Raw genomic sequence first — 19,350 nt, 5'->3', positions numbered from 1 at the left:
CAGTGTCCAGGCAGAACGATGGAGGTGGAGACGCTCCTTCAGGTATACTGGACCGAGGCCGTTTAGGGCTTTAAAGGTCAGCACCAACGCTTTGAATTGTGCTCGGAAATGTACTGGGAGCCAAAATAAAATAAGGTGCCCGGGCAGCTGTCTCACCTTGCGTGAGAGCCATGGCGTTCATCTTCTGCAGGGCGCCGGGCGCCGAGAGGCTTCGCAGGAGCGTGAGCGAATAGGCGGTCAGCACAGCCGTGTAGGGGTCTTCGGCCGAGAAGAAGTTGGCTTCCAAAAAGTGCTTGGCCTTCGCCACCGAGCTCTTCTCTTCCTATGCCGGGAGGAAAGGTGAGAGTGGCGGAAGAAAACCCCAAACCCCAACAGCCTCCCCAGACTCCACCTTCCTATGAAGTTTCCCCAGCAGAGATGCTTTGAGCTGCTCAAATTGTCTTTCTCAAAAACTTCACTCTTGTGGCTTATCAGGAATTTTTTTTAAGATTTTGGAACGCGGAAATAAAACAAATCATCAAACCGTAAATTCTAGCCCACCTAAATTGTGTAATCTGCCATCTCAATGATGGCCGCTACTAATTGTATTATAACTTGGCATTGTTAGAATGAAGCTATTATTGGATTGTTGTCACTGAAGAATAATATGAATTATTATAAAAACGCGTTATTATGCACAACCCACTAAAGAAAATATTGGCACAGCAACAAACTCAAAACAGTCCCAATTAACTGCATGTCTACTCAAAACCCAGGGGAAAATATTCGGTTTAATTAATGAAGGAATGATTTTTTAAAAAAGTTTACTGGGGGAGGCTGGGTCTCCTTATTACTTTACATCACAGAATCATAGGATTGTGAAGCTGGGAGGGGACCCTGAGAGTCATCTAGTCCAACCCTCCTGCAATGCAGGAAAAATTTGCCCGGCGCGCAACTCGAACCCACGACTCCGAGATGATGAGTCTCATGCTTTTGACGCTGGAGCTATCAAGCAGACTTGACCCCGTGACCTCTGCTTTTTCAAAGTCTGGGAGTCTTTTTTTTTAACCACCCGCCGCACCCTGGCTTCTTAGTGCCCCCCCGAGGGAATCCCGCCCCCCCCCCGAGTTTTACCATTGAGTTTTACCTCGGAGGTGACTCCTGTCTCCAGCAGGGCGGCGACCACGTACGCCGTCAGCGATATCTTCCCGTGGATTCCTCCCTGGAATTCGAAAAACACACACAAAAACCCCATATTGGCTGCAGCCCCACAAAGTCCTTTCAGCCGCAGGAGAACCAACCCCGACCCCCGGATCCCCCCCACCTCTGCTGACACAAGTAATGTGACACAAAACGGCTTTCCCTTATTGACGTCTGCTATACGCCTTACCTTCTAAGTCTCGGACTGCAGAATCCGGGACCGGCAGCCGTGTGACACCGGAAGTTGCGTCGACGCAACTTCCGGTGTCGCCCCGCCCATCTATGGGCACCAAAAATGGCCACCACCGACACCGGACGTCGCGTCTACGCACTTCCGGTCATGCGTAGATGCGTCTTTTGAAGCCGCCAGCGGCCATTTTTTGTGCCCATAGAAGGGCAAATCAGAAAATATATAAAAATGGCCGCCGGCAGGAGAAAATGGAGAAAAACAGGAGACGAAGTGATACGGGGGACCACCGGGAAAAGTTAAGTAAATACGGTGGTTCCCCGGGGAAAACGGGGTACTTGGCAGCTATGCTATACGCTCCGGAAAAATAATCGTTTGCCTGCTCCCTCTGTGCCTGGAGCCCTCTTTTAATTTTGCGGAGATCGAGGGGCAGGTTTCCGGCGAAGCGGAGAAAAAAAAACTTCACCCCAAAAAGGGGAGAGGATATATAAAACAGTGAATTCTTGCAACAGGCACATACACACACACAAAAGGAGCAGGTTTCTGTCTCTTCGGACTCTTTGAAATCCAGCTCCGTTCTTATTCCAAACATCGCGATATATCAATACATTGCGATATTTAGCTGGTGATATATTGCAATGTTAAAAACCAGTTCCATCCTTATTTCAGACATCGCGCTATATCAATGTATCGTGATATTTAGCTGGTTATCTATTGCGATGTTGAAATCAATCCCCATCATTATTTCTGACATCGCAATATATCAATATATTGTGATGTTTAGCTGGTGATATATCGCGATGTTGAAACCCAGCTCCACCCTTCTTCCAGACACCAATATACCAATATATCATGAAATACCAAGAAATTGATCATGATACCATATGTTTACATGTATAGCACGGCCCATGTATGAGATGCCCCCTATTTTTGGTGACTCGAAATTAAGAAAATGGGGGGCGGGTTCCCTGTGTATAAGACGACCCCCAATTTTTAACATGATTTTTGAATTTAAAAAACCTAGCCTTATACAGTGATACCTTGGGTTGCGGACTCGATCCGTTCCGTGGTGCTGTTTGCACCCCGAAAAGTCCGCAACCCGAGCAGCGCTTTTGCACATGCGCGAAAGCGCAATAGAGTGCTTCTGCGCATGTGCGAAGCTTTTGCGCATGCGCGCGTGGCAGAACCCGGAAGTAAACACTTCCGGGTCCGCTGCGTTCGTAACCTGGGAAAACGCAACCCGCAGCGGACGCAACATGAGGTACACAAAAAAAGTACGGTATATTGATATATCGTGATATACCAGTATGCCGTGACGTTTAGCGGGCGATATATTGTGATGCCGAAAACCAGGTGATCGCCCGGCCCTAGCAGCTGCCCCGGCCTCGCACCCTTTTCCGATACCTGGATGTCCTTGTTCAATATCCGCCCTCGTGCCGGGAAAGATCCGTCCTCTTTCTGGTGCCGGATGAGCCAGTCCTTGGCGGCCGAGAGCTCCTTGGGGTCGATGAAGATGAAGCCACGCGACTGGGCAAAGGACTTCAGGACGAACGCGGTGAGCCTGCCGAGAGAGAGGAGGGCGGCGTCTGGGCACCCGGGAAGCCCCCCCAGGGGCAGCCGGTCCCCCTTCCCCGCAAAGGACCCTGATTGGCCCCATACCACATGCTCCCGGAGGAATCCCTCTCGCCAAAGGCGCTGTAGGACCCGTCCTGCCTCTTGTAGGTCAGCTGGCGCTGGTACCCTGCGGGGAGAGGGTAGGATGTGGACTAATAATAATAATAATAATAATTTATTATTTATACCCCGCCTATCTGGCTGGGTTTCCCCAGCCACTCTGGGCGGCTTCCAACACAACATTAAAATTCACTAATCTATTAAACATTAAAAGCTTCCCTAAACAGGGCTGCCTTAATATGCCTTCTAAAGGTCTGGTAATTGTTGTTCTCTTTGACCTCTGGTGGGAGGGCATTCCACAGGGTGGGTGCCACTACCGAGAAGGCCCTCTGCCTAGTTCCCTGCAACTTGGCTTCTCGTAGCGAGGGAACCGCCAGAAGGCCCTCGGAGCTGGACCTCAGTGTCCGGGCAGAACGATGGGGGAGGAGACGCTGCTTCAGGTATACTGGACCGAGGCCATTTAGGGCTTTCAAGGTCAGCACCAACACTTTGAATTGTGGATTAGTTGTAGTTTCCGGGTCACCTTCAAAGGTAGCCCCACATAGAGCGCATTGCAGTAGTCCAAGCGGGAGATAACCAGAGCATGCACCACTCTGGCAAGACAGAGGGCAGGGAGGGTCACAGCTGCCCTGGATACAGAATTCACCTGCGCCTCCATGGACAGCTGTGAGTCCAGAATGACTCCCAGGCTTGGTCCTTCAGGAACACAGTTACCTCCACACCTGCCCGCCCCCTGTCCCCCACAAACAGTACTTCTGTCTTGTCAGGATTTAACATATAGAATAAGAGAAGAAGAAGAAGAAGTTTAGAGAAGGCTGGAAAAGACTGGGAAATGTTTATTGACTATATGGGGGGAAATGGTGTACACTTGAAAACGCCCGTGTAAAGAAGCCACGATGGCCGGAACAACGGAATAACCAAACGGTATAGTTTATGTAAAATATGCTGGGATTTATGATGTGCAAAACGAACTGTGGAAAGAGAAGAAAGGGAGCCTTGGATATCTCCAGGGTGTAAAAAGGAGCGTCTTAAATGGTCAAGCAGAAAATGTAATAAAAATTACATACAAAAAAAGAGAGAGAAATAAATAAACACAGCTGCCCCGGGGAGCTCTCACCTTGCAGCAGGTAATCGGTAGCCTCCCTTTCCACCTCGGGGCTGAGCTGCCGCGTCTTCTGAAGGTACTTGAGGACAAAGATGTTGGGCGCAAAATGGATCATATTCTGCTCCCCGCAGCCAAAAGGCAGCTGCAAGAGCTTGTCCAAGTTGTTGAGGGTTGGGCCCATCACGTCCCCTGCGGGCAAACAGGACAACAGAAATTTATGCCATTTATTTTGCATTCCCCCCCCCCCGGTTACATACAGTGGTAACTTGGTTCCCAGATGCCTTGGCCCTCGAACAAATAGACTCCCGAACGATCAAAACCCGGAAGTGGCTGTTCCGGGTTTTCGAACATTTTTCAGAAGCCAGAAGTCTCATTAGATAGGAAAATTCACGTCAAATGGCTGTTTTAGGGGTTGTTTTTAAAGCCTGGAACGGATTAATCCGTTTTGCATGACTTTCTATGGGAAAGAAGCGCGCCTTGCTTTTGGAACGCTTTGGTTCTGGAGTGGAATTTCCGGAACGGATCCAGTTTGAGAACCAAGGCACTAACTGTACCAGGCCTGCGGCCATTCGTCACCCTCTAAGCTCGCCCCCCACTGCCCAGTACCGATGACGGAGGCGGTGGCCCTCTCCGACCCGGGGATGACGTTGTGAGGGACGCCCAGGGTGAAGGCTTCGTTGTGGTTCTCGTCCGCCTCCTTCTTCCTCCAGATCTTGAACTCGCCGACCGAGCCCCAGCCCGTGGAGAACCCCACGTACTTCACGTCCGGCGGCCGGGGGGGCGCCCAGCTCACGATGACCGACTCGTTGAGGACGGAGGGGCCGTGGCCCACCTGCGGGGGCCGGGGGAGACACATGGGCCATCAGGAACTCACCCTTTGCTTCCAGGATCCCATCAAGGGGCTCACATTAGGGTACAAATCCCAACCGTATCATTAGGTGTGGGACGTGATCCATGAGAGCCAGTCAAGTCCAACATTCCTTGCAATGCTAGAGAAGACATGCGAGGGAATGTTTGGTCCAGCCAGTCGGAACTTCCTGTTCCTCCCACTTGGAATAGTTAGAATCATAGAATCATAGTGTTGGAAGAGACCACAAAGGCCATCCAGTCCAACCCCCTGCCAAGCAGGAAACACCATCAAAGCATTCCTGACATATGCCTGTCAAGCCTCTGTTTAAAGACCTCCAAAGGAAGAGACTCCACCACACTCCTTGGCAGCAAATTCCACTGCCGAACAGCTCTTACTGTCAGGAAGTTCTTCCTAATGTTTAGGTGGAATCTTCTTTCTTGTAGTTTGAATCCATTGCTCCGTGTCCGCTTCTCTGGAGCAGCAGAAAACAACCTTTCACCCTCCTCTATATGACATCCTTTTAAATATTTGAACATGGCTAGTTGGGGAAGAAATTTCCCCAAAATATGTTATATTCTTTCTGTATGCCACAACAGCTGCGAGATTATTACTTGCCAAGAACTGGAAGGTTCAAGAGATACCGACCATAGACGAATGGCAAATGAAGATGATGGACTTTATGGAACTTGCCAAACTGACCGGAAGACTCCGCGACCAGAAAGAAGAAACGGTGGAAGAAGATTGGAAGAAACTTAAATGATATTTGAAAAAATATTGTAATATTTGATATTACAGATTCCTTTTGGAAGTTGATATAGGCTATCGGTGTAGAAGTAGGAATTTTGTGTAGTGTTGTAATAGATTAGGAAGTTTAATTTGAGAGAAATTTTGGATAAGGATATAATGTTGATTATGGTTTAAGTTTTTTATTTTTTTGTGACTGCTAAAGATGATTAGGCGGGACGCGGGTGGCGCTGTGGGTTAAACCACAGAGCCTAGGGCTTGCCGATCAGAAGGTCGGCGGTTCGAATCCCCGCCATGGGGTGAGCTCCCGTTGCTTGGTTCCAGCTCCTGCCAACCTAGCAGTTCGAAAGCACGTCAAAGTGCAAGTAGATAAATAGGTACCCCTCTGGCGGGAAGGTAAACGGCGTTTCCGTGCGCTGCTCTGGTTTGCCAGAAGCGGCTTAGTCATGCTGGCCACATGACCTGGAAGCTATACGCCGGCTCCCTCGCCAGTAAAACGATATGAGCGCCGCAACCCCAGAGTCGGTCACGACTGGACGTAATGGTCAAGGGTCCCTTTACCTTTACCTAAAGATGATTTAAATTGAAATTCAATTAGGGGGGATTTGAGGAAGTCACCCAAAGAGGTTAAGGAAAGAGATGAAATGAATTTATAAGTATTGTTTGTTTGTTTTGGTTTTGTTGTGTATAGTCTTGTGAGTTGTTTTTCCTTCTTTTATATGTTTGTTTATGTTGTTGTTATAAATTGAATAAAAAATTTTTAGGGGGGAAAAGAAACTTCCTGTTCCTCCTGGCTGGAGCATCCTTCCATTTGCATGTGATGGAAGGTCGGCGTGACCTCACCTGTCCAGGTAACAAAAGGACGAGTCACGCAGCATTCTCCTCTTTTTGACTTCCTTCTTTGTTTGACCAGCTTCTAGCTAGGACTGCTCTGCTAGGTTCCAGCTAGCAGAAGCACTGGGATTATTCCCCCATATGGGGCAGATCCACATTTTCTAGTGATAATGAAATAAAACGAAATAAAGAAAGCAAGAGCTGTTTGACAGGTCTCCCTCGCAGTGTGGTGGCCCCTCTTTCCCAGGAAGTTTCTAAGCAGAGGTTGGGGGGGAAAACTGTCTTGTATGATTTAGCCGCGATTCCTGCATCAAACTGGGGTTGGACTAGATGACCGCTGGGGTACAACTCTACAAATCTATCATAGAATCCTAGAGTTGGAAGAGACCACAAGGGCCATCCAGTCCAACCCCCTGCCGAGCAGGAAACACCATCAAAGCATTCTTGACATATGTCTGTCAAGCCTCTGCTTAAAGACCTCCAAAGGAAGAGACTCCACCACACTCCTTGGTAGCAAATTCCACACTCGACCAGCTCTTACTGTCAGGAAGTTCTTCCTAATGTTGAGGTGGAATCTTCTTTCTTGTAGTTTGAATCCATTGCTCCGTGTCCGCTTCTCTGGAGCAGCAGAAAACAATCTTTCTCCCTCCTCTATATGACATCCTTTCATATATTTGAACATGGCTATCATATCACCCCTTAACCTTCTCTTCTCCAGGCTAAACATACCCAGCTCCCTAAGCTGTTCCTCATAAGGCATCGTTTCCAGGCCTTTGACCATTTTGGTTGCCCTCCTCTGGACACGTTCCAGCTTGTCAGTATCCTTCTTGAACTGTGGTGCCCAGAACTGGACACAGTACTCCAGGTGAGGTCTGACCAGAGCAGAATACAGTGGTACTATTACTTCCCTTGATCTATGATTATACCTATTTATTTAAGGCCGTTTCTCCCGCTGCTTAAACACTCAGACAGACCAATGTAGATAAAATGCCTTTAAGGGAAGTATGGAAGAACAAAATTATGAGGAAATCCCTCCCCCCCAATATACACCACCAAATAAAATATTCCATGGGGGGTTTCAAAGCAAAGTTTGTGCCATCTGTTTTGTATGATTTAGCCGCAATTCCCGCATTGCTCCCTACAGTTCTGTGATTCTACCAAATGAATAACCCTATGAAATTATTATTATTATTATTACTTATTGAATTTATCTTCCGCCCTATATCCGGGGGTCTCGGGGCGGTTCACAGAATAAAATAAAAGATATGTTTAGGGAAGTTTTTAACGTTTGAAATTTTATTCTGTTTTTAGTTTTCTGTTGGGAGCTGCCCAGAGTGGCTGGGGAAACCCACCCAGATGGGTGAGGTATAAATAAAATAATAATAATAATAATTAAAAAACCACAAAATACCTAATAAATAAATACCTATATAAAACCTGTGGCAGCCTTTGAATAGCTTCTGTCCTACACCAAACAGGTTTAAGAAAATGCAGCATCTTGGCTAAGCGCTTATTTAAAATATAGGTGCAAAGAGTGCGCTAAATTAAATAGGAATTTAAAGCTAGATGGAGTTGGCGGGAACTCAATGGAACTAGAAGAAGACGGTGATAAGGTCTAATAGATATGGAAATAGATTTTCCCATGTTTATCTGTAATGGATAATTTTGATTTTGTGATTAAGTTTAATAAAGTATTCTACAAGCACAATGAAGAAATAAAGAAATAAATGCCCCCCCACCCCTGGAGAAGAAAATGTCCGTGGAGTCAGGGATGCTCTCTGGGCTTCTAGAACCCCCCTCCCAACCTCGCCCCCCCGGAGACCCCCAAATTTCCCACCTGGACGACCCCGTTGGCCCAGCTGACCCAAAAGCTCCGGAACTCGTCCCAGGAAAGGATGCCGGGCGTCTCGGCGCTGGCCACGGGCTCCCCCATCTTGCTGGTCGAGATCCACGTCTTGGCATTCTGGCGGCCCCCGATCACGATCTCTGTCATCTCGGCCATGTCGTGGGGTCCGGCCGATAGCGCCAGGTGGGCGCTGTGGTGGGCTTTGACGGACACCTCGAAATGCCCCATCCAGGCTGGCTTCCTCACGTACTGGTACTCGTATTTGTTGGGGGTGAAAATGTGGATTTTCTCTAGCCGGGGGACAAAAAAACGGAAGCAGATTTTTTTCCCCTGCAGGGGTCTTTCCCAGTGCAAACGCAACACAGGTGTCAAGCCCCACAACAGGGGGGGAGTGACCCCTTTGCACACCAGGCAGCCTCACAATTCGAACACAAGACTCAGGAATGCCAGAGGGTTTTTTTTGGGGGGGAAGCAGGGAAAGGCTGCTTACTGAATCGAGTCACCTGGCCAGGCATGGGAGAGACAGAACAGAATATTCGGCACGTCCGAAATGACCGCTGTCCGTACCCTGAAGGGGAAAACTCTTCCGGCTACAGAAGAGAGATATTCTGCTCCTCAAACTTACCGTTAGGGCAGAAAAAGACGCTGTAGGTGTATTCCCTGGCGAGACCCTCTGCCTGGAAAAGAAAAGAAAAAAAGAAAGAAAAATATTGATAAATCAAATCAAAGACCTTTATTGGCATCAGAGTAGAAAACATTTCAGGTCCCTGGGATAATTAAAAGGGGCAAAAGTAAAGCTGTCGAGGATCGTAAAGCCACACTGTGTTGCTTTTGTGTGCAAACATTTGGAGACAAAGATCTCATCTGCATGCCTTGATTTATTTTTAAATAAACGGTGCTGGTCGAAATTAGCTAAATTTAGCCGCCGTTCCCGATATCATCTCGGGGTTAAGCGGCATGCGGCATGAGGTGGTTTGGTGGAGGATTGCAGAACAATGGAGTGTGTTTCCTTTGCAAATATTAAGCCACCCATGGGGTGTTCTTGGGGGGAGCAGTGCGCTCCTTCTGGGGCAGTTTGGCCCCCTTTGGCCCCCTCCAAAGTGAAGCTACAGGGAACCAGGCAGAGGGCCTTCTCGGTGGTGGCGCCCGCCCTGTGGAACACTGTCCCACCAGATGTCAAAGAAATAAACACCCAAAATGGGCAACCAAAATGGTCAAAGGCCTGGAAACGATGCCTTATGAGGAACAGCTTAGGGAGCTGGGTATGTTTAGCCTGGAGAAGAGAAGGTTAAGGGGTGATATGATAGCCATGTTCAAATATATAAAAGGATGTCATATAGAGGAGGGAGAAAGGTTGTTTTCTGCTGCTCCAGAGAAGCGGACACAGAGCAATGGATTCAAACTACAAGAAAGAAGATTCCACCTAAACATTAGGAAGAACTTCCTGACAGCAAGAGCTGTTCGGCAGTGGAATTTGCTGCCAAGGAGTGTGGTGGAGTCTCCTTCTTTGGAGGTCTTTAAGCAGAGGCTTGACAGGCATATGTCAAGAATGCTTTGATGGTGTTTCCTGCTTGGCAGGGGGTTGGACTGGATGGCCCTTGTGGTCTCTTCCAACTCTATGATTCTATTCTAAACAACTACCTGACGTTTAGAAGACATCTGAAGGCAGCCCTCTTTAGGGAAGTTTTTAATGACTGATGCTTTAATGTATTTTTAATCTCTTGTCGGAAGCCGCCCAGAGTGGCTGGGGAAACCCAGCCAGATGGGCAGGGTACAAATAATAAATTATTATTATTACCATTATCCCTGAACTCAGCTCTCACCTGCGGCTCCGGGGAGAGGCCGGCCCCTGCCAGGGATGCTGAGATTCCAATCAAATCAAATACCTTTATTGGCATCACTGTATAAAACACCAGGATAATTAAAAGGACAAGGGTGAAGCTGGCGAGGATCGCACTGCGATTGTGTGCACTTATATCTTCTGCTTCGCCCTGCATACTTCCCCCACAAGGATGGTTCGTGGGGAACTCTTTCGGGTAAAAGTGTGGCTAAAAAGGAAGCTACTAAGGCAGTGATATCTCTGTCCCGATCTGCCAGGAGAGACCTCATTGGATTTCTCCTCGGGGTTGTGGGCCGGAGCTGCAACATTTTGCTCAGCATCAGTTGGCGCGGTCTGGTGCGCAAAGGCCAAGTCTCCCGTTTTTCACGGGAAACCCCCTTATTTTAAACCGTTTCCTGCTGGCAGCCCGGATTGGAAAAAAACCCGTAAATCCCCGTGAATCCCCCGGATTTACCTGCCAGCAGGAACCGATTTCAGGGGTGCCGCTCTATATTAACTGGAAGGTTGTAGCGCTGTACCAGGGAGAAAGCCTCATCTGCTTGCATGGAACATCGCTGCCAAGCTGCAATTTCGCCCTCCCCTTCCGTCCTCCCTCCCTCCCTGCCTCCCCTCCAGCCTTTGCCCAGGTCCGCTTCTCCGTCCTCCCTCTGCATCTGCCCCGCGCCTCCCTCGGCCAATCCAGGCGCGCCCGGGCAAGCTGCGTGGCTCTGGGCTGGCCGGAGGGACTGGGAGACTCTGATTGTGAAGCGGGGCGGCCGCTTCCCTCTCTTGCTTAGTCAGACTCATGCTGATTTACAGCCCCGCGCTCCACCCTCTCCTCCTCCCTCTGCTCCGCGATGCGTTCCCGAATCCTGCCTTCCCTCCGGGTGGCAGCGGTCGCTTTGGAGGGCAAGCGGAGCGCCCAGGCGGGCGGCGGAGGATGGCGACTGGCGAGGGAGGCGTTGGCGTGCGCCGCCCCTATGGAGGGTGAGCGGAGCGCCCAGGCGGGCGGTGGAGGACGATGAGGGAGGAGGCGGCAGTGAGGAGGGCAGCCATGGGCGGGTGAGTGGTCGCCGATGATGCTCCATGTGCCGCTTTCTGCACATGCACAGAGGGCAGCGCAAAGGGCCCATCCTGCTGCTTCCTACTCTTCTTTCTGGTCCCCAACCGGTGTGGGGCGGGCCCACCAGTCAGCTGCCGCCGGTGGAGACAGGCCCGAGATTTAGGGTGCCCAGACATGGGCAGAGTGGCACCGGGAGTCACTTCTACGCATGCGTCGAAGCGACTTCCGGTGCTGTGCTGCTGCCGATCCCGGATTTTTCAATCTGGGACTTGGCAGCTATGTCTAAGAGAACGTGGTCCATTGAATCGGGTCTCGCCCCTAATTCATTCTGCACCCAGGAAAAGAAAATGGAGATTGAGGGGCCACCACTGGGCAGGCCCTGCCACTGGCATCTGCTCACCTCGATTAAGATGCTCCTGCGGACATAGTCGGTCCCGATCGGCGTCCTCTTGTCGGCATAGCTGTCCTCGGGGTGCCTGCTGTTCTTGGCGAATGGAGAGCTGTCCTGGCAGCAGCTCCCGGCATAAGCAAAGGCTTTGGCTAAAAGGCAAAGCGGAAATCCCAGTTACGGCCGCCATCGTCGCCAATCCATGATCACGGCGGCGAGACTTTTCCGTGCACTCAGATGGAAAGACCCGCCGGCGGCCAAAATGAGTGGACAGAGGCGAGTAATGGCGAAAACAGACATGTTTAACTGGAGAAAAGCCACGGTTAAAAGATGGGAAACCTCTCATAGACTTTCTGCGTGGGAAAGACAAAGGGATGGTGGCCTTTGGGTTTGAGGATTGAAGGCAATGATTAACAGCAAAAATTTACTGGAAGAATAAGAAATAAAGATAACAAACTTTTTAAATAAAAGAATGGAAATGGTTTATGGAATATTTGCAGATAAATTGCAAACGGATAAAAACACGGGCAGGGTTATTGTGACAACCTGCCGTTTTATGAAAGAGGATATATCTAAAGAAGATAATAAATGAGCAACTAAATGAATTTGGATATGCAGAAGATATGAGGAAATAAATGTAAGGAACTGCAGACAGAGGGGGAAAGAAGTCAAGCTTTGAAATGTTAAAACAATTGCTAAATGAATGACATGTATAAACCTGGAAAGTATAAATAAAAATTAAAAAGAAGAAGAAGACAAGGATTACTAGAAAGTGGCTTTATTAGGAGTGAAATGAATATTGCTTATATATAGCAGACAGACAAAGAATCGGAAGATCTTTAGTTTCTTAACTTTTCTTTCTTTCTCTTTTAAATCTTTTCCTATTCCTTTTTCTCTAGCTCTCCCTCCTCCCTTCCCTCCCTTCCTCCCTTCCTCCTCTTTTCATTCTCTGTTTTGCCTTTAGCTTGGATGTTTCCGTTTGGACAAAACAAAGGTATTTTTGCAGCGCTCATCTCGTGTTATTGACCGAGGGAGACGGCATACAGCTTCCAGGTCATGTGGCCAGCATGACTAAGCCGCTTCTGGCGAACCAGAGCAGCGCACGGAAACGCCGTTTACCTTCCCGCCAGAGGGGTACCTATTTATCTACTTGCACTTTGACGTGCTTTCGAACTGCTAGGTTGGCAGGAGCTGGGACCGAGCAACGGGAGCTCGCCCCGTCGCAGGGATTCAAACTGCCGACCTTCTGATCAGCAAGCCCTAGGCTCAGTGGTTTAACCCACAGCGCCATATATACATATATATAATTTAAAGGCACCTGTGATGTTGCTCTGCCCCAGTTCGGCAAAGGCCAGGACGATGGACGTTGCCTTGGCTTTCCCGGGGGCGACGCACTTCTTCCTGGTCAAGAGATGCTTCCCGGGGTGTCCGACAAACTTGACCCCTTTGGGCACCGAGATCTTCACGTGGACCTGGATAGAAATGAAGGGAGCAGGGAATCTGACGGTTTGGGTGCAGCTTTTGCACATGCGGAATCGCAGAGGGACCCCCCAAGGGACATCTAGACCAACCCCCCCGGCAAGGCAGGAAAGTCCCCCAGGCTCTTCCCCCGAGTAGCTTTGCACACGATGCATTAAAATCCCAAAACCTCGCCCTGTTCAAAGGTTTACGGGGGACAGACGGACGGTATTCCTTGCAAGCAAATTCAGTAGGTCATGATCTCTTCCAGACAGTCCACAGCCAATGTCTCCTTCTAAAAATATCATTTTATAATTGTGCAATGGTGATGATGATGATCAGTGTTTTCTTTCCTTAAAATAAATGTTTGGGGGTGCTCTCATTTTGACTCAAGGAAACCACCAATTTATAGTTCAAATCAGGGAAAATAAATACAGTAAATGGACAAAAGTGCAAAGATTCACAAAAATGTTGAGGGGCTTTTTCCCCGGGCGTGGGTGGGAAATATTTTGTGAATCTTTGTACTTTTGTCCATTTACTGTATTTATTTCCCCTGATTTGAACTATAAAATGGTGATTTCCCTGAGTCAAAATGAGAGCACCCCTAAACATTTTTAAAGAAAAAAATAGAATATTTCATCGCAGTCATCACTGCCTATCTCAACATGTTGCTTTTTACTAAGATCTGCCATTTTCTGCACATCCACATGGGATACGGAGTGCGGCCAGTACGGCATCGCGGTTAGAGCGCCAGGCAAAGTTGCTGGGAGGGACCCGGATTCGAATCCCTCCTTTTACATATGGATATATTCCTTATTGGACAATTTAAAAAGTATAATATCATAAGCGCACGAGGTAAAATAAGACGCAGGTAGAGATAAAGTGAAAACCTCAGCCAAGTCCAATAGTTTTGTCCAGCAGGAGGATTCGAACCCTGGTCTGAGACTGAGAGGCCCCCCCAGTTTCCTGGTGAGGATTTGAACTAGGGGTCAGCAAACTTTTTCAGCAGGGGGCCGGTCCACTGTCCCTCAGACCTTGGGGGGGGGGCGGACTATATTTTTTGGGGGGGAAATATGAACGAATTCCTATGCCCCACAAATAACCCAGAGATGCATTTTAAATAAAAGGACACATTCTACTCATGTAAAAACACGCTAATTCCTGGACCGTCCGCCGGCCGGATTGAGAAGGGGATTGGGCTTGATCCAGCCCCCGGGCCTTAGTTTGCCTACCCATGATTTGAACCCTGGGCCAAACCTCTAACCATTACGCCCCGCTACCCCCCCTGCTTCCTTGCCGTTCCCAGGTTGGGAAGGACGCTGGGGTTTCTCACCTCCACGCACACGGGCAGGTAGTTGTGGACGACGAGGGGGACCTTGGTCTGCTCCCCACGGATGACGCTGTAGGGCAGGGAAAAGTCCACAAAGAAGGGCTTGAAGGTCCTCAGCTGGGCTTGGGGGGCCAGGCCAAGACCCTTCTCCTCTGAGATGCCCACGGCCTCCGCCAGCCACGTGGTGATGGAGCCGGGCGCCTCCACCCGCAGCTGGGCCTCCCCGGAGACATCGCTGCGTGGAGAGGGAGAGAGAGAGAAGAGGGCCGGGGGGAGGGAGGAAAAATCATTGGGACAACGACAATAATAATTTTATTATTTTTACGCCACTCTGAGAATATTAAAAACAGAATAGAACCTCAAACGTTTTCTTAAAAAACCTTCCTGATACAAGGCTGCCTTCAGGCGTCTCCTAAAAGTCAGATAGTTGATTATTTCTTTGACATCTGGTGGAAGAGGGAGCCACCACCGAGAAGGCCCTCTGCCTGGTTCCCTGCAACCTCGCTTCTTGCAGCGAGGAAACTGCCACAAGGCCCTCGGGAGAGGGACCCCGGTGTCCGGGGTGGAGACGCTCCTTCAGGTCTACTGGGCCTTTGAGGCCATTTAGGGCTTTCAAGGTCAGCACCAACCCTTTGAATTGTGCTCGGAAACATACTGGCAACCAATGTAGGTCTTTCAGGACCGGTGTTATATGGTCTCAGCAGCTGCTCCCAGTCCCCAGTCTAGCTGCCACATTCTGGATTAGTTGTAGTTTCCGGGTCACCTTCAAAGGTAGCCCCATGGAGAGCGCATTGCAGTAGTCCAAGCGGGAGATAACTAGAGCATGCACCACTCTGGTCAGACAGTCTGCGGGAAGGAAGGGTCTCATCCTGCGTACCAGATGGAGCTGGAAGACAGCTGCCCTGGACACAGAATTGACCTGCGCCTCCATGGACAGCGGTGAGTCCAAAATGACTCCCAGGCTGCGCACCTGGTCCTTCAGGGGCACAGTTACCCCATTCAGGACCAGGGAGTCCTTCCCACCTGTCTGTGGAGACACCTGAAAGGTGCTGCAACTGAGTTCTGGCAGAAAAAAAGCCCTGGGGGGTTTCCCATGATGGGCACCTGCTCAGCTGTCCTGTGAACGGGGTCCTGGGCTCGATGAGCCCCCTGCGGCCAGATCCTGCCGCGGCTGCAGGGCTCCTCTTGCAGCAGGCACGTGCCATGGTGAAAATCAACCCTCTGCATGCACGCCAACGGGGTGGCAGGGTCCGACCCTGAAAACCTACCTGACGTTGAAGCAGCGCCACAGCCAGGTCTCAGGGAAAAAGGTCCTTTTCTTCTTATCTGCTCTGTGAAAGGAGACGGGAGGATTAAAGGTTGGGGAGGGCAGGCAGGTGACGAAACGCACGGTGAGTTTGAAGGACTTTTGCAGGGTGAAAAGGGCACAGCTAACACACCACCCCCGAGGAGATGGGCTTCCCTTCCATCTCAACAATTCTTGGAGTTCAAAATAGGAGCTCTCAGCCAGCTCCCCAAACCATCGCCGGCTGGACTTTACCATCTCTGCTGATCCCTCCCCCCCTCCCCCCGCATCTTACCCTCCACCCCCTAACATCTAGTCCCACCTGTCTTCCAGAAACACGGTTTTAACAGTGAGTCCGTAAGTGAATGAGGAGGCCAATTCTGGATCCCCACGTACTTCCACAGTGGGGACATAGGTTTCCGGGAAGGAGTTGATCCCGGTGAGGGTTTGCCAAGCGTGCCTTCCTCTTCTTCTTCTTCGTCTTCGTCTTCTTCTTCCTTGGTGATCCTTCGTAGCCAAGTAAGATTGTCTTCCATAAACACGGTCTTAACAGTGAGTCCGTAAGTGACTGTGGAGGCCAATTCTGGATCCACATGTCCTTCCACAGTGGGGACACAGGTTTCTGGGTGGGAGTTGATCCCGGTGAGTGTTTGCCAAGCGTGCCTTCCTCTTGGAAGCATGCCTTCCTCTTGGAATTATTATTATTATTATTATTATTATTATTATTATTATTATTATTATTAAGAGTCTCTTGAGAGTCTCTCAAGAGCCCCATGGACTGCAAGAAGATCAAACCTATCCATTCTGAAGGAAATCAGCCCTGAGTGCTCACTGGAAGGACAGATCGTGAAGCTGAGGCTCCAAGACTTTGGCCACCTCATGAGAAGAGAAGAATCCTTGGAAAAGACCCTGATGTTGGGAAAGATGGAGGGCACTAGGAGAAGGGGACGACAGAGGACGAGATGGTTGGACAGTGTTCTCGAAGCTACGAACATGAGTTTGACCAAACTGCGGGAGGCAGTGGAAGACAGGAGTGCCTGGCGTGCTCTGGTCCATGGGGTCACCAAGAGTCGGACACGACTAAACGACTAAACAACAAATTAGATTTGCCTTGAGAGAGTCTTTGAACCTCTTTTGTTGACCACCAGCATTACGCTTTCCATTTTTAAGTTTGGAATAGAGGAGTTGCTTTGGAAGACGATCACCAGGCATCCGCACAACATGGCCAGTCCAACGAAGTTGATGTTGAAGAATCATCGCTTAGACACTGGTGATCTTTGCTTCTTCCAGTACACTGATATTAGTTCACCTGTCTTCCCAGGTGATGTGTAAACTTTTTAGAGACACTGTTGATGGAATCTTTCGAGGAGTTGGAGATGGCGTTTATAAGTGGTCCATGTAGTAAGGTTGGTAGTACAAGAGCTTTGTACTACCTTTCCCTGCGAATGTCCCGGTTCTCAAACACTCTGCGCTTCAATCGCCTTGCGGTGGGAAGCTGCTCTTACAGATATTTGAACCTTTGCCATTAGCCTACAGACCCACTTACCTAGGCACCATCCGGGAGGGGGCCGAGGCGACGAGGGTCCCCGTGTGGGGCTGGAAAGCCGGGACGGCCTCGTCCGTGTACATCCCTCCGTGCTGCTGGTGGTGGAGACTGACCACATCTGTCATGACTACCAGTCCAGATTCCTGGGCGGCGGAGACCAACAAACGACACGAGAAAAGAAAGAAGGGGGGGATGAGACCCTTCCTTCCCGCAGTCTGCCTGGCCAGAGTGGTGTATGCTCTGGTTATCTCTCGCTTGGACTACTGCAATGCGCTCTCCGTGGGGCTCCCTTTGAAGGTGACCCAGAAAATACAACTAATCCAGAATGTGGCAGCTAGACTGGGGACTGGGAGCGGCCGCCGAGACCATATAACACCTGTCCTGAAAGACCTACATTGGCTCCCAGGACATTTCTGAGCACAATTCAAAGGGTTGGTACTGACCTTTAAAGCCCTAAATGGCCTCAAAGGCCCAGTAGACCTGAAGGAGTGTCTCCACCCCGGACACCGGGGTCCATCTCCCAAGGGCCTTCTGGCGGTTCCCTCCCTGCAAGAAGTGAGGTTACAGGGAACCAGGCAGAGGGCCTTCTCGGTGGTGGCGCCCGCCCTGCAGAACACACTCCCGTCAGATGTCAAGGAAATTACGTATCAATACTATTGCATCGATTCAAACCTCTAGAACACGTTTTTATACAGCTAAGGATTCAACTTTAACCTCCGTATACAGTGGAACCTCCACTTACGAATTTAATCCGTTCCGAATGCACATTTGTAAGTAGAAACATTTGTAAGTCAAAACAATGTTTCCCATAGGAATGATTGGGAATGGATTAATTTGTTCCGGGGCCTTTTAAAAAAGGCACTTTAAAGGCCGGTGGGAGGCGGCGATAGGCCCGATCCGGCCCTATGGCCAGATCCACAGGTAGGGAGGCTGGCGGGAGGCTGGTGGTTGCGGCGGCGATGGGCCCGATCCGGCCCTATGGCAGCTGGGGGGGCGGTGGAAGGCCGGTGGCGGCGGCTGCAAGGGCCCAATCCGGGCAGCTGGAGGGGCCGCGGGAGGTAGCACGAGTAGCGGGAGGCCGGCGAGGTAGCGCAGGGTCGGGCCCCCGCTGGCTCCGCTACCGCCGCCGCAAGCCCTGAATTGCGGCGCGATGGGGGCTTTTTGCCGTTTGCCTCCCCCTTGGCTGTTGCTGTCTCCCTGCCTGCTTCCCGGAGCCATAGCGCATCGGGGAACAGAGACAAAGATCGGCGGGCTGCTTGACAAGCCCGGCAAGCAGCGCCCGCCGATTTTCGGCTCTGTGCTGTGTGACAGGCGGGAGTGGGGGGAAAGCGGAGGATCATTCTTCCGCTTTCCCCCCACCCCGCCTGTCACACGAAGATCGGTAGCGGAGCCGGCGAGGGCCCGATCCCGCGTGAGGCTGGCAGGAGGCCGGCTTCGCTGCGCGGTGGCAGCGTAGCCGGCGGGGGCCCGATCCTGCGCGAGGCTGGAACACAGCGGTGGCGAGCGTGGGGCAGCGAGGCGGTGAGGGCCCGATCGTAAGTCAAATAAATTCGTAAGCCCGCCCTCATGTTTTCCCTTCGTAACTCGGAAAATTTGTATGTTGAGTCATTCGTATGTCAAGGTGCCACTGTATATTGCATTTATATATATATATAGCTATGGCTGCCAGCCGGCGCAAATGAAGTTTCTGTGCGTTTTTGTACGCAAACCTACGACTTTCCCCGAGGAGTTTGGCAAGCAAACATGCAGGAAGAGCAGCCCTCACCGTGAACGCAAAGCGGGCGTCCTTGGTGATATCCCAGTGCCAGGGAAAGATGGAGGAACGGCGGCGGCGAGAAGACATCCCTGCCCACCAGAAATGCCCGTCTTCCTTGGCAGCGCCGAAGGCGTCCGACACATCATAGTCCGCCATCTCCTGGAAGATCTGCGGCAGGAGAGAGAACGGCCATTGGGGGTTGAAGCTGGGGCCTTCTGCATGCCAAGCAGAGGCTCTGCCATGGCGAGACAGCCCTTCTCGGTTCCAACTTTTAAAAGTGTCACCC

General features: G+C 50.4%; 1 protein-coding gene across 1 annotated transcript in view; it reads right to left on the bottom strand.

The window, feature by feature from the left end:
- The window catches only part of CPAMD8 (C3 and PZP like alpha-2-macroglobulin domain containing 8), a 70,064-nt gene that overhangs the window by 20,510 nt on the left and 30,204 nt on the right, over positions 1–19,350 (bottom strand). Inside the window, exons 17-30 of the mRNA XM_060276488.1 lie at positions 19,074–19,232; positions 17,309–17,451; positions 15,746–15,808; positions 14,481–14,712; positions 13,008–13,161; positions 11,702–11,841; positions 9,045–9,096; positions 8,411–8,709; positions 4,752–4,977; positions 4,158–4,334; positions 3,026–3,107; positions 2,771–2,927; positions 1,127–1,201; positions 157–322 (exon numbers count right to left, since the gene is read on the bottom strand). Of these exons, the coding sequence (XP_060132471.1) occupies positions 157–322; positions 1,127–1,201; positions 2,771–2,927; positions 3,026–3,107; positions 4,158–4,334; positions 4,752–4,977; positions 8,411–8,709; positions 9,045–9,096; positions 11,702–11,841; positions 13,008–13,161; positions 14,481–14,712; positions 15,746–15,808; positions 17,309–17,451; positions 19,074–19,232 (2,125 nt within the window). The remainder of the gene's footprint in view (positions 1–156; positions 323–1,126; positions 1,202–2,770; positions 2,928–3,025; positions 3,108–4,157; positions 4,335–4,751; positions 4,978–8,410; positions 8,710–9,044; positions 9,097–11,701; positions 11,842–13,007; positions 13,162–14,480; positions 14,713–15,745; positions 15,809–17,308; positions 17,452–19,073; positions 19,233–19,350) is intronic.

The sequence above is a fragment of the Zootoca vivipara genome, chromosome 6 (assembly GCF_963506605.1).
Source record: "Zootoca vivipara chromosome 6, rZooViv1.1, whole genome shotgun sequence".
NCBI classification, from domain to species: domain Eukaryota; kingdom Metazoa; phylum Chordata; class Lepidosauria; order Squamata; family Lacertidae; genus Zootoca; species Zootoca vivipara.
This window is presented reverse-complemented; position numbering and strand designations above follow the sequence as displayed.